At 39.5% G+C, this 14,329-nt stretch overlaps 1 protein-coding gene across 4 annotated transcripts in view; it reads right to left on the minus strand.

Annotated features, from left to right (window-relative positions):
- Positions 1-14,329, minus strand: part of LOC120523992 (stAR-related lipid transfer protein 13-like) — a 546,464-nt gene that overhangs the window by 236,903 nt on the left and 295,232 nt on the right. Inside the window, exon 1 of one of the 4 annotated variants that reach the window (XM_039745762.1) lies at positions 13,240-13,631. The exons of the other annotated variants lie outside the window; for them this stretch is intronic. Within the exon in view, the coding sequence (XP_039601696.1) occupies positions 13,240-13,363 (124 nt within the window). The 5' untranslated portion in view covers positions 13,364-13,631. Of the gene's footprint in view, positions 1-13,239; positions 13,632-14,329 lie in introns of those variants that run through there. 4 annotated transcript variants of the gene reach the window in all.

Genomic DNA, 14,329 nt, shown 5'->3' on the forward strand with positions numbered 1-14,329 from the left:
ATTCCCTAAATCCTTTTCAGGGTTTTCTCAAGGACCATTGTCACTAACCTTTTATTTATAACTAGCTGTGCCCTGCAGCTCCATACACGTATTAGTGAAAAAGGACAGTGAGTAGGGCCCTGCCCGGCTCCCTACTCCTGAAGTCATGCTTCACCCTCCCCTCGGCCTGCTGCATCTCACTCGGATTCTCGCAAATAAATTGGTACCACAAGTGAACTATGATACTTAGCGTGATGAGATGGTTGCAAAATCAAGCAAATTATAGAAAAAAACCCGATCTAAATCCGTTAAAGTAGTTCTCTCACGAAAAGTGGACAGACATACAGACAGACAGATGTTAGATTTTACATACAGTAGATAAAGATGTTCCTGTTATCAACATGCATAATAATGGACAATATCTGGATAAATGACTAACCTTCATTCAGAAGGAAGTTTGTGACAATCAAGGACTGCGTCTCTGATATGAATTTCAGCAACACTGGAGCAGCACAAGAACAAGTCATGACTTCTTTTTTCTTCACTTTGTACACCTTAGATTATATATTTAACACCAGGTCATGTCACTTGCAGAAATTCTCAGATGATTCTTACTTATGGGGTTTTTTTGATAAAGAGGAGAAATGTCTGCATTTTAACATCTGCAAAATCAACAGACTGGTTATGGACTCCTGCTACACCAAAAAATCCTCTATGTCCAGTCACTATTCAGGGAATGAATGTAGAGGTTGTGTACTCCTAAAAGTACCTGGGGGGTCCATATCAATAACAAGTTGGACTGGTATTATATTATAGAGGAACTATATAAAAAAGGTCAAAGCAAGGTCTTTTTCCCTTAAGAAACTGTGTTCTTTAATATGAGTAGTGATATTTTTCACAACTTCTATAAGTCTGTGACAGCCAGTGTGATTTTCTACACTATAGTGAGCTGGGCTGGTAACATTGCTTCAAGCAACAAGCTAATTAAAAGGGCAGGCTTAGTAATGGCATGCACTCGGGTCCCCCTGGAGGTCGTAGAAAAGGAGAAAATTAAAACAAAACTGAGTGCCATTATGAACAATGCTACACATCCTCACTCTGACACATGAAGACTTTCAGCCAACAAAATATTAAGCAGATGTGTCTCTCTGACACAATGGGCTCCTTTTATACCAACAGCAATATACTTGAATATCACTGCACTGTGACTGCGACTGCCCAGACAGAATTTTTCTTTTTTTAATTTTTTTTTCTATTTAGTCATTCTGGTGTGTCCATAGTGTGTGTGTATATATAAATATATATATATATATATATATATATATATATATATATATATATATATATATATATATATATATATTGTGGTGGATTGCCGGCATTTTACTCCGGCCCTCAATCCCAGGCCGCCAGGAGGAGCTCTCCCGACAGCATGATCATGCCCCGAGTTCCAGCAGGGCATCATGGACTATGTAGTGTTTGTACACAGCCCTGCTGGATACCTTGGGGGCCACCAGGCGTCGCTGTAGGGGGGCTTGTAGGCTCTTATGTGCCCTATGACCGGGAGTGCGTCACGGTCACGTGACAGGAAGAAACGCGTGCTCCGGGTTGAAGAAAAGGACTATTTACCCTGACCCGGAAGGAATAAGGACTTGTGGACTGTTGGGCAGGAACTCCTCCGGGTCAGGGAATATAAAAGGACTGTGGGAGCTCCCAGACAATGAGCTGAGTTGGGAGGCAGGGTGGCTAAGCGTCTGGGAGAGTGGAGGATTATTATTATTGTTGTTATTGTTATTGGAGTATTTGGGAGTGGAGGGTGCTTTGTGCACATTATTGATATAATAAATATCATTATTGGACTTTTACCTAGTGTCTGACGTGGTGTATGAGGGTACAAGGGTGCGAGCAAAACCCTAATCTGTCACATATATATATATATATATATATATATATATATATATATATATATATATATATATATATATATATATATCCATCCATCCATTTTCCAACCCGCTGAATCACATTGGAGGGGCATCCTATCCAGAAATAGATTCAAATAAGAAAGTCTGGAAAGTGAAAGGATGGACTAACATACTATATATAATTCTGGGAAATCTTTATGAAGACATTCTTTATAATATTTCACATATGTGCAGCTGGGAATCACCTTTCTTGCGCTGTTGAAGAAAGTAGAGCCACTCCAGAACGAGAGGGGAATCACGCTGACTGTATCTCTTTTTCCACCCACAGCTCTGAGAAGCTGCCCAGCCAGAGCAACTAAACCAGGCTGCCATGCTCAGAGACAGACCCTGCTTTCTGGTCAAAGCTCTTTAAAATCAGAGGGTCCCCTAGCATTGCATCTGACTTTGGACCTGGAACATGACCAGGAATAAGCTCCAATGTTATATCTGTGTCTTTTTAACCTAGGAAAACAAATATTTGTTGGGGTATTACGCTGTCTTTTTTTGTTTGTGCTACCATGCAGTTTTTGTTTAATCCGGTTCATTAAACGGGGACACCTAGCTGGTGCCCTAGGATTTGAATTAGCTTGTGATTTTCTGTCCACCAGTCACAAATAACTAACACTTTGTTCAGCCTCTTTTAAACAAAATGACTTATGGCACTGAGCCTGGATCAATGTGCTTACTAGACAGTGAAGCCCACAGCAATCAATGTCTACTTGACCTCAGTCTGTAAAAGTCAAATGAATCAATACTAATACTATATGGAAATTATCATTGGAATGTATTTAATAGTATATACTGTACATACATTCACAGGCCCACTTAAACAAATATAGGGTTGAATGGAGCCAAGCTTAACTTTAGCAAAGTGACAGAAATAGCATTGTATCCATTTGAAATCCATAGAGACATAGGGAAGGTTTGCTAATTTAACAATAGGAGACAGGATTCAATCCCAGCACACTGATGTTGTTAACCAGTGTGCAAACTTGCTGCCCCTAAAGATATATTTTCATTCCATAATTCTAATATGCCTTTAGAGAAGCTATTGTCCCTTGATTCACAAATGACAGAAATGAGTGCAGGGTGAAAGCACAATTCTTCTAAACACAGTAGCCAATGGCACAGACAGATTTTACTGTCCTGAAAAAATGACAAAGCCCTGACAAAGATTTTTTATTTTACTTAGAGCCTACAGCAAAGCACTCTCCACCTCCAGAAAAATCAATATACTTTAAGAAGTGGTTTTCCATTTAGGTCATTTTTACCAACTTATTTTGGGACTGATTACTTTTACAGCAGTACAGTTTTTTTCCACCCGTTTTTGACTAATGACATGTTGCTGGACTGCACAGTCAAGTTTGCTTAGGTCTCACCACTTGCAAAGTCATTTCAGTTCATCAAGCATATATAAATCAAAACAAGGCACGATAAGGAGTTCTAAAAGACTCTGAAAGCTCAGAGTAAAATATAAAAAGTAAATATATAAATTATAAAAGTAACAAGGGTATGACAAAGATACATATTTCAGCCCTAATTGAAATTATCATTAAACTACATTCAATTCGAAATTATATTTATTTTCATGGGGGTAGCAGATTGGCACCGGGATAACATTTCTTCCTCACAGATTCAGTCATTTTCATTGTCTGTGTCAAATTTGCACATTCTCCCTGTGTCTGCAGGGATGTTTCATTCTCATCATATAAGACATGCAGGTTATGCTGATTGGTAATGCTAAATGGGGCCATTGTGTGTGTGGCTGTGTTTGTGACTGGGTCCTGTGATACAATGGTACCCAATCTGGGGCTGTTTTCAACCCTATCTATCATAATACTGTAGCTACTGTACCTGCAGCCTGAAACTGGATTAAGTGGGTGTGGGAATGGTTTGGTTATTTACTTACATATGTCTAGAAAGAATACCATTGATTATGTTCAACTATGACAGTTTAATTAAAAGCAGCAACCCCAAGATTTCAAAAACCTACATCTGAATGCAGTTCACAATACTTACTAACCCATAAATACGAGGGGGTACACAAAAATAACCAGAATCTGTACCTGGCGCACAATTTAGAATTAGTTGTGAATTTCACCGCTAGGTGTAGCATACTTACAGTATTCTGTGGCAGTCTGCCAAGTTGCGTTTCTCTGTATTGTTCGTATGGCATCCCATGTTGGTTTATCTTGGCACTTATTAAACATGTTCTGCGATTTTTGTGATGGGTGATCATAAACAAACAGCGAGTCTACGTTAAATTTTGTTTTCTCTTAAGATAAAAAAGCTGCTGAAACTGTAGTGATGCTCGAAACTGCTTTTAAAGAGGAGGTTTTAAGTAAAACACAGGTCTACGAGTGGTTTTCACGTTTCAAACGCGGGGAAATGTCCCTTGAAGACCAACCGAGATCTGGCCGACCTTCCACAATTAGGAATGATGAAAATCTTGAAAAAAGGTCACAATGCAATTACAAAGATCATCATCAGACTATTGAAGAGATTTCTGAATTGACTTGTGTGTCTTGGAGTTCTTGTCACCTTCTCTACTTGCCTGATCTTGCTCCATGCGACTTTTTCTTGTTCCCGCATATGAAAAAAGAACTCCAAGGAAAGGGTTTTTGTACCGTGGAGGAAGTCAGAGAAAAATCGCTGCAGGCATTGAACAACGTTCCTTTTCAGCAATTCCAAAATGTTTCCACCAGTGTGAAAACCGTTGGGACAAGTGCATTCATTCACATGGAGAGTACCTTGAAGGAGACTAAATTTTCAGTAAGTAAAAATTATTAAAACAATTTTTTTTCAATTCCAGTTATTTTTGGGTACCCCCTCATATCTATATTTATATATAAATATATATATATATTGACTTATATTGACTTGGTGTGATCATATATATATGATCACATCAAGTCAATAATTATCCAAATGAAAACACGGTGTTGTGTTTTTCCTACTCTGTATTTTTATTTAGAACAATTAAATAATTGATTCCATTGATTTGATTCATCAATACAACATTTCATTCATTTTCTAACTTGCTTATCCAGTTCAGGGTCATAGGGGGTTTATTCAATTCACTTCAGTTTAACTCAATTCAACTTATTCTCACTAACCACACTTTTTTTATACTTGTTTGTTTAGTGTATACATTTATCAGAAGCAAATCATAAATGCACAATTTCTTATTCCTAAATTAGTCTGATTGTCAGTTTAAGTGACTCAGGCAGGACCTTAAAGCCAACTGACAAGTACCTGATTTGACTAAGGATTGCAGTCCAAAGCCAATGTCATATTATGTATCTTTTTTGTCATGGAGTATGTCTGATTTGGCGATCGCAGTCGCTGTTCTCGTCGATACCACATGTCAATTTACACAACATGAAAATTGCAGCCCATGTCACATTTATCAACTGAGGATTGAACTTCCAGCACAGCCATGCTCACCCGTTTTTCTGACAGGCAATAGCATGCTGCCTGACAGAACTGGCATTGTACATAGGACTAACAGCTGCAATGAGTTCGGCAACAGCATCTACCCTTTATTTCTTCCATTTTGTGATGATATGTAAAATATAAGACATCAGATAGACATGTTTCTCTTCTGTTTGAGGTTCACAGCCACAGTCTCTGCCTTTTTTTCCTTTTTCCATTCTGCTTTAGTACATAAAAGATGAGACATCAGACAGACAAGCTTTTCTACTATCGGTGAGTTTCAAAACACACATGCTGCATATTCCTCATCACTACACTCTATGCCAGGGGTTGCTACCTCCAGTCCTGGAGGGCCGCAGTGGCTGCAGGTTTTCATTTTAACCCTTTTCTTAATGAGTGACCTGTCTTTGCTGCTAATTAACTTCTTTTGAACTAATTTTAATTGACTTGCTCTTGAAGACTTGGGCCCCTTAATCGATACAAAATGCGCCAAAACAACTGGTGTCCATCATACAATGTCTGAAAATAAAGAAAGATGAAGGTCTCAGGCATGTCAATCTGCTCAGGCCCATGAAACATTTTAACAGTATACTCTTAGAAAAAACAAATCAATTTCGGAAATGTCTGCTAATGCACCATGAGAGCAGCACCAAGCCACAGAATTAAAGAACGGGTTTAATTAACGACAAGAATCGGCACCTAATTAAACAGCTGGCTGGAGTGAAATTGGAGTTTGAGGCCCTGACTTAGTTGGTCTTCTGTTGGCTCCCTCACTTCACATTTCATTTCGTTTTGGGTGCCATTTAAGGAAAGAAATGAAGCAATAAAGAGGAACGATGAAGAAATTCAGGGGAACAAATCTTAAACGAGAAGTCAATTAAAATGAATTCACAAGAAGTTAATTAGCAGCCAAACAGGGCAAAAAGGTCTGGCTGCAGACCGTGCACTCTCAGCCACATGCACACTCAGCCACAACAGGAAGTGCAACCGGGGAGTCGTTTCCTGATTGCTAAGTTGGTACGTTTGCTAGTTACAGTCTTACCATTTATGAACAATATGGAATATTCTTAATATACAGGTTGGTTTATTAACATGTTTACCATTTTAACAGATCAAGTTAGCCAAGGTAAATGCTTGCCTGTTATTGTAATTACTAGCATCATGGCCGTGGTAGCGTAGCGAGCGCTGATGTTTAGAGCGTGCTAGTTTAGTGTTCCCGCTGTTATCCTAAGGAAAAAACAATTATGCAACCATCATAACTTGCTAACATTATTTAAATTTAATGTATACAGTATTTACGTGTGAATAAAGAGTAAAACGAAAATAAAACAAATGAAACAATTGTGTCGTTAATAATCATATATATCGGAACTGTAATACGTACTATACTTTACTGTGAGGATGCGTCAATACCGCCAGAAGTACAAGTACATTTTTTTATCAGTTTTTTATATATCAATAATAATTGCATAAAACAGAATTTACATAAATACACCAAATTTTTATTCCTGTCTAAGGTATCTATCCTTGCACACGCGAAAACAGCCAGTCAGTGGTGCAGTGACAGCCAGCACCAATTCATTGGTCTGGTCCAGTTGCCCAAGATGCCGACTATGAAACAGGAAGATGCTGGGAAGGCTCTGCAGGAGTACGAAGCAATGAATGCAGAGGAAGATTCACTAGTTAATAGAGATGGGGGGCATTTTCCGTACGTCGCATCATCCGAGATCAGATGCCTCATCTTGGATGAACATCTGGTGAAGTTCATCCGGGATAAGTCAGTTTTTCAAACGTAGCGGTGTAGTAGATTAGTCAGCTGAATCTAATCATCCGAGATGAATGCGCGCCCACGCTGAGTGAAAAGCCCACATATATTGAGTCTAGAAAACATGATCAGCAAGTCTTTGATAGGCTGCAACAAAATGACGAAAGAACGGGCGCATTTTTTTTTTTTACACAAGCAGAGCAGGGCCTTTTATTCGAAGGATATGAAGAATTTTAAGATTTAATATGCACAAGGGGTAACACTGCAAAAGCAGCCCAAACCAGAAAAGACGGCTGGCAAATTAAACGGCAAGTAGTGTGCATTGTACTTACTGAATGCAGCGTTTCATTTCCTATGTGTCAGATTAATTATTATTTAATATGTCATAATTCCAGATCAGACGTGAACACAAGGAGAGCATGGGAACAGGTTAAAGTGAAGTACAAGAATATAGTTCAAACTGGCAAATATTGGTATATAACTATTTAAAGAATTGTTCACATAAAGAATCATATATAATATAAGAAACATTCATTTTAAAGCTAATAAGAAGGCAGACAAGCAAAAAACAGATGGAGGTCCACGCGGTCCAGATCTAACCCCTGCAGAAGAGTTGGCTCTCCAGTAAAATCCCAATCGCCCTGTTTCTGAGGGATTTTTTTTTTTTTTGTTGGGTCAGTTGCAGTGAATGTCATATCCCTAGAACGTGTCTGACCAACGAGATATTGACGAAGGTCAAATATCTGATGAAGACACTGTGTCTGATTATTCATCAGGAGGAGAGGTACATTTTCCAAATAATGTTTGATCAAACTCCACTCTGATCAGTCCCATGTGCCCCAATCACATTTTGGAAATCCTGGGTAATGAGAATGTTAGGCAGATTGTGAGATTCTTTACGGAACTCTGGGTGTTTTTGCCTGTGTATTACCTACCTGCAACGGCATGAAACGCATCTTTTATTGTCTGCACACGCAGGTGTCCAGGAAACACTTAAGAAACCCCGAAGGAAATATTTCACAGCCAAACAGATTTTACGAATTGCCTGGCAAACTGCACTTTTAGGCAGATTTTCCGCATCGCCTACAGTATTGTAGCGACCCGGCAGTCAGCGCTGCCGGAGCGATGCATTGTGGGAAGGTTGTACGTTCACTGATTTTTCTAATGTTTTTCCTGTTGTATTTATTAATGTCTTAACTTGTAAATAATTGTTGTGTTTGTGTTCAATTAGTTGGGTGGGTTTGGGTCATCGCCGTCCGGGGTTATTTATTTTGTAAAAAGTACCGGTTATGTGAAATGTGTCTTCGTGCATGACCTTGACAATGGCCGTGCAATAATGTCTAGCTTTGTTTACTGGCTATCTGTGAATAAAGAGATACAACGGGACAGAGCTGTATTCATTGCTAAGATTTCATCTAAGCAATTAATGCCGAGACACTCGGAGTCGTGCAGTGTATGGGACACGAGTGCTCGTTACTTAAGGAGCTGGGTACAGCTGCGTGCTGCCGAGACACTCGTAGTCGTGCGGTGTATGGGACACGAGTGCTCGTTACTTAAAGAGCTGGGTACAGCTGCGTGCATAACGCTGGCAATCCGCTAGCCGACAGCTTGGGAGAGGTGCACGGCAGAGATCGGCTTTAAAAACTTCCAAGACTCGACCACGGGTCGCTACAGTATATAAAAAAAAGTGCCACTTGCAAAAAATCTCAAAGCAATGCATACTGTCTGTGTGGCTGTGAGAGCCCGACTTCGCCGAGTTTGACTTCGAATATAAGGTTCTAATAAATCTTTGAGTTACAATACTCCCCCTCGGCTAAAGCGGTATCTGTATCTTTCGAAAAGAATTTCCTCCAGGAACAATAAAGGATCTTGCTGATCGCGCAAAACCCTCTCTCTATGAAATTCTCTTCTTATAATTTTGCGCACCGATATCAATTAGTAGCTCATTCATGAACGGCAAAGCCATGACTGAATGAATTCCATGCACCGAAACTGATTAAGTGTGTGAGCTAATCCTTATATACATAAATCAAACCTGCGAGGATTTGGATCTACTGCTATGACAACACATCCAGCAAGAGTATTGTAAAACCGACAGATCCAGGATCAGGCCAAATCGTCAACAATTACATCCGGCTAAACAAGTAATCCACGTACGAAAAATACCCCCAAGATGTTCTGGCTCCATTTTGTTTTGGGTTTAGCCATGTGCAAGACATGCACAGATTTTTAGAAGTGGTGGATTGCAGGAAGTTAACTATGTACGGCTGCCTCCTTAACTAAATTAATGTTTTTTATTGGTATGTGTTTTGCTGTTGTTGGGGTTTTTTGAGGGGGGGGGGTTCTTATGTTTATATTAATATATAAGCATTTGATTACTGATGTGTCCAATGTCCTTTTCCCTCTACCATTTATTAATCACAGTTTGGTACCTCATGACATGTAAAGAATAGTACGTATAACAGTTTTGATATATAAGATTATTAACGACACAGAAATGTTCTATTTGTTTTATTTTCATTTTACTCTTTATTCACATGTAAATACTGTATACATTAAATTTAAATAATGTTGGCAAGTTATGATGGTTGCATAATTGTTTTTTCCTTGGGATAACAGCGGGAACACTAAACTAGCACGCTCTAAACATCAGCGCTCTTGCTACGCTACCACGGCCATGATGCTAGTAATTACAACAACAGGCAAGCATTTACCTTGGCTAACTTGATCTGTTAAAATGGTAAACATGTTAATAAACCAACACAGGCCAGCCTGTATATTAAGAATATTCCATATTGTTCACAAATGGTAAGACTATAACTAGCAAATGTACCAACTTAGCAATCGGGAAACGACTCCCCGGTTGCACTTTCTGTTGTGGCTGAGCGTGCACGGTCTGCAGCCTGACCCTTCTCAAACAGGGGGCACTCATTAAAAAAAGGGTTGGAATGAAAACCTGCAGCCACGGTGGTCCTCCGGGACTGGAGTTGACGACCCCTACCTATGAATTGTACTTCCACCTGAACACACTTTGGCTTTCAACTCTTGCACACAAAGAGCCTGACCCTTTGACCAAAGAGAAAATCGAACTTGCTTGATTTTATCTTAGCCACTTGCCAACTATTTGGTCTCAGGTGATGGGTAGGTCACATTAGACGATTGCGCTCATGGGAGATTGACGCCAACTGCTTCAGAATGGTTAAGATTATGCAAATGGAGTCTAAAATGAAAATCACGGGAAAAGTCAAGCACACCACTAAGTTACAAAGACTTTAATAATAAAAAGTTGTTGTTTTTCCGTTTGCCACTGACTCACTATTTTGGCAGTTCAAAGTAATTACTAACCGACTGCTTGTATTGATGTGTTTTAATTGACTGATTGATTGTCTCATTGACTGACCTATAACTATCTGTCCAGTAAATATTTTAAATGAAAATGATTTCCCATTAGCAAGGCAGCCAAAAAAAAAAATGCAAAAAAATAATAACATAGATATTTTCTTTCTGAGAAATGGTATAAATTTTCTCCTAGTTATTTATTAAAACTATGTGATGGTATAATTGGTTAGCTGACTGTATAATTCAGTTATCAACAGCACTTTGGTAAATTTATCTAAAATCTTTGGCTGGATAAAATAAAAAACACACTGCTGCAACTAATGGCCCTGCCTCAGACCTTCACAGCTCTGGGCTCAAATCATGGCAGCACGCTGTCTGTGTCAACTTTGCATCTTCTCATCATGTCTTAGTTTTCCAACCTTATACTTGATGCTGCCAGGATAGACTCCCATGACCTCTACTCAAATAAGCCGCGGGTGAAAATGAATGAATGAGATAAAATAAAAGTGTGGTTTTATAGTCGTTAAGACTTGACTGTCAAACTGACTGACTGAGATCAGTTTGGTATTTGTGTGTAAATGCTTTTTGCTTTACTGTTATTGTGAAGCTGCATAGACTAAGCAAAACAAGTACAAAGTGCTTTCATTTTAATAAATTCAGTAATTAGGTTTAACACTTGGCTTATTGACAAACACAGTTAGCTCAGGGCCGTAATAACAGCATCACAGGCCCCCAGGCAAAGTAGTGTGTTGGGACCCCTGTTTTGACTGTAAAACAAAAGCACATATAGGCATCAAAAACATCAGATCACAGGGGCCCCCAGTCAGTGCCTATTGAGCCCATACGTTAAGTCGGCCATGTAAAATAAGCAAAGGTATTTTATTTCCAAAATATATTACTTGGCTGCACAAACTGAAAAAACAGGAAAAATTGCAATTAGATTTTGAATGTAATTAATTTACTGCGGTGGGCTGGCGCCCTGCCCGGGGTTTGTTTCCTGCCTTGTGCCCTGTGTTGGCTGGGATTGGTTCCAGCAGACCCCCGTGCTCCCTGTGTTAGGATATGACGGGTTGGATAATGGATGGATGGATGGATGTAATTAATTTAATATTTCATGATTGCCTTATTGATTGACTGATTGATTCATTTAGAGCCCAGTAAACTTGTCAGTAATTTGTAGTAAATGAACTGTTAATGTAAACATCTCAAATGTAATTATGGGCTTATACAGAACTTCTAATATTTGATTGAATGATTGATTCATTGATTGATTGCAACCCAACCCAATAATCGTGTGCAAAAGCAAATAATTTCAAATTGACAGTTGGTTGCACAAACTAAGAATTAGAAACATGCATGATAAATGCTAAAACTTTGGGTCTGTAGTATAGTTTTTTGAAATTTGGCTAATCAACCAATTGATTGATTAAAAGAACAGCAGCCCAGAAGACATACCCAAAAGTAACATTAAGATGTTACGTTAAAAAAATGACAAATAAGAATTAGTTTGACGCTGTAGTTGTTTAATTCTTGCTTGATTGACTGACAGACCCTGTCAATTATTAATAAAAATATATTTCGAACAAACTGTTCACATGGAGATTTAAAATATAAAAACAAGTGAAATGTTGTAGGTATGATTTTTGTACTGAACTTATTTTAACACTCTGTTGATTGACTGATTGGTATAATTGCCTGATAACAGCCCATGAAGAATGGGTAAATTCAATTTGAAACATACTATTCAGTTTCATAAAACTTGACAGAAATAAGAGAAATGCTGTACTTATGGTTTTGTACCTTGGTGGTTTTACCAACTGATTTACCAATTTGAGATCAGCCCACCAAACACATCCAGCTATAATATATCACATATACTTTAAAACAGAATGTTCAGTTGCGCAAAAGTAATGGGAGACATTATGGTTTTGATCTTGTAGTTGTTTCAAAAGATTGAGGGATTAATTGAATGAAGACCAGTAAACCTGTCCAACTGTGTAAGGTACCTTGTTCAGTTACACGGTCTAAGCCTCAGAAACACGAGAAGCGTTGTAATTAGGGTTTTGTAATTCTAATGCTTCCTTGATTGATTTTTTTGATCCCGGCCCAACGAATATGTAAACATCTAATTTATTTCAAGTACTTTAGCTGATGGCAAAATCGTCCCATGTGAAACTATACAAGTGAACTTTTGATTTTGGAGAAAATGACTCACTACAAGCAGCCCTGCTCATAAATGAGATATAACTTCCAAATCTTAAGATTACAAAATAAAACACTCTCAAAAGAAGGTAAGCATTTTTTTTCAGTTGCTGGTTGGGCTTGGATTATTAATGGGTGGATTAATTGACCAATTCCAATTCGGCTATACAGCACGGTCAGGTTCAGTGCAGAGTTTTAACATTTCTTCATTTCGGATAGAAAGCACAGGTATGTCTGCGTACTCAAGAGTCAGCATCCGTCAGAAGTGTCAAAGCGCACCCAACGCTACACCCCCACACACACACCAACCCCCACCCCCATGGTAGCAAATGTGCGAAAGGAGGAGGGGTGCAAACGTCAGCTGTTTAGTGACAATTTACAATGATTTTATTTAAAGAACAAAGGCAAACTGTTAGTAAAGTAAATGACTAAAGTCTCACAATAACCGCCGCGGTAAAACGCCGAATTACTTCCACCGGGACTTTCAGCGCCGGGCGCAGATCCCAAAGCTCACTTGTCCCCAAGGCGAACGAGACAGCGCAGCGGATCACTGACCTGCGAGCCGTCGCTCTCTCACGTTCTTCCAAAGTAAATCCCAGGCTTTAGACGTCGAGTCCCGCAGCTGTTCGCTGAACGAGCGCCGTAGCTGAAGCTTGGCCGATTTGCGCTTAGCTGTCATTCTAGATCCTCAAACATCCCGCTGTCCAGAAAGCCCGTTACTCCGACGCCCTTCTTAACAGTCCGGGCGTCCGCTCAATGCCGCACTGTCACCTTCTTACACGGGAGAATCCGCCAGCGCATCCCTTCGGTCAAAACGGTGCGGCAGTTTTCCCTATTTCTGCACCTCTCCACGTCCCCTTGAACGTAACGCGTCCTTCAGCAGGACTGCTCAGGCAGCGAGTTAGCCGAAAGCTTGGACCAGATGTGGAACACTTGAAAGTTGGGATTCCAGTGCCTCTCAGCTCCCTCTCTCCCTCCCTCCCGCGCTGCTGTCTCAGCCTCTCCCTCCCCTTTCACTCACACGCTGCTGCCGCAGAGGCTACGACACGCGCTGCAGCTCCCTGCGCGAAAATCACCTTCAAGATGATTTTCTAAATATTTATTTGTAATGTGATTTAGAGGTCAGATTAGTCTCTGTTGTTTTGTTTATTCTTGCGTATTCCTTTTTTTTTGTTCAATAGGTCATCTTATAGTTTTGCCACAGGTAGAGGTGCCACCCAACTGGCATATTTCTCGAGAGGCTGTTAGGATGCGGGAGAAGAGCAAATATATGCAGAAAGTCCAATTATTACCTCCACTGCATATGTGTATTTAACATTGAGGATTAAGAAAGGTATGCGTGCTTGTATTTATTAAACTTATTTAACAATACATACTGTAAATTGGATTCAGACTCCTTTACTCTCTGGAGACTTTGTGTTCTAGATTTAATTTTAAATGAATAATTTAAATCATTCCCTGAAATCTAACCAGTCTCCTTGTCACTGCCTTTGAGAGCTCCCCCCAAATGAATGATGCTGCCCCCACCATGCTTCACTGTACAGTGGTTTTAGGCAGGTGATGAGCAGCCCCTGGTCATTGCCTGACATAGTGCTTGGATTTCTTCTGCCCAATGAATTCATTTTTTTGTCTTATCAGAGCAAAT

This window comes from Polypterus senegalus, chromosome 2, assembly GCF_016835505.1.
Source record: "Polypterus senegalus isolate Bchr_013 chromosome 2, ASM1683550v1, whole genome shotgun sequence".
Taxonomy (NCBI): domain Eukaryota; kingdom Metazoa; phylum Chordata; class Cladistia; order Polypteriformes; family Polypteridae; genus Polypterus; species Polypterus senegalus.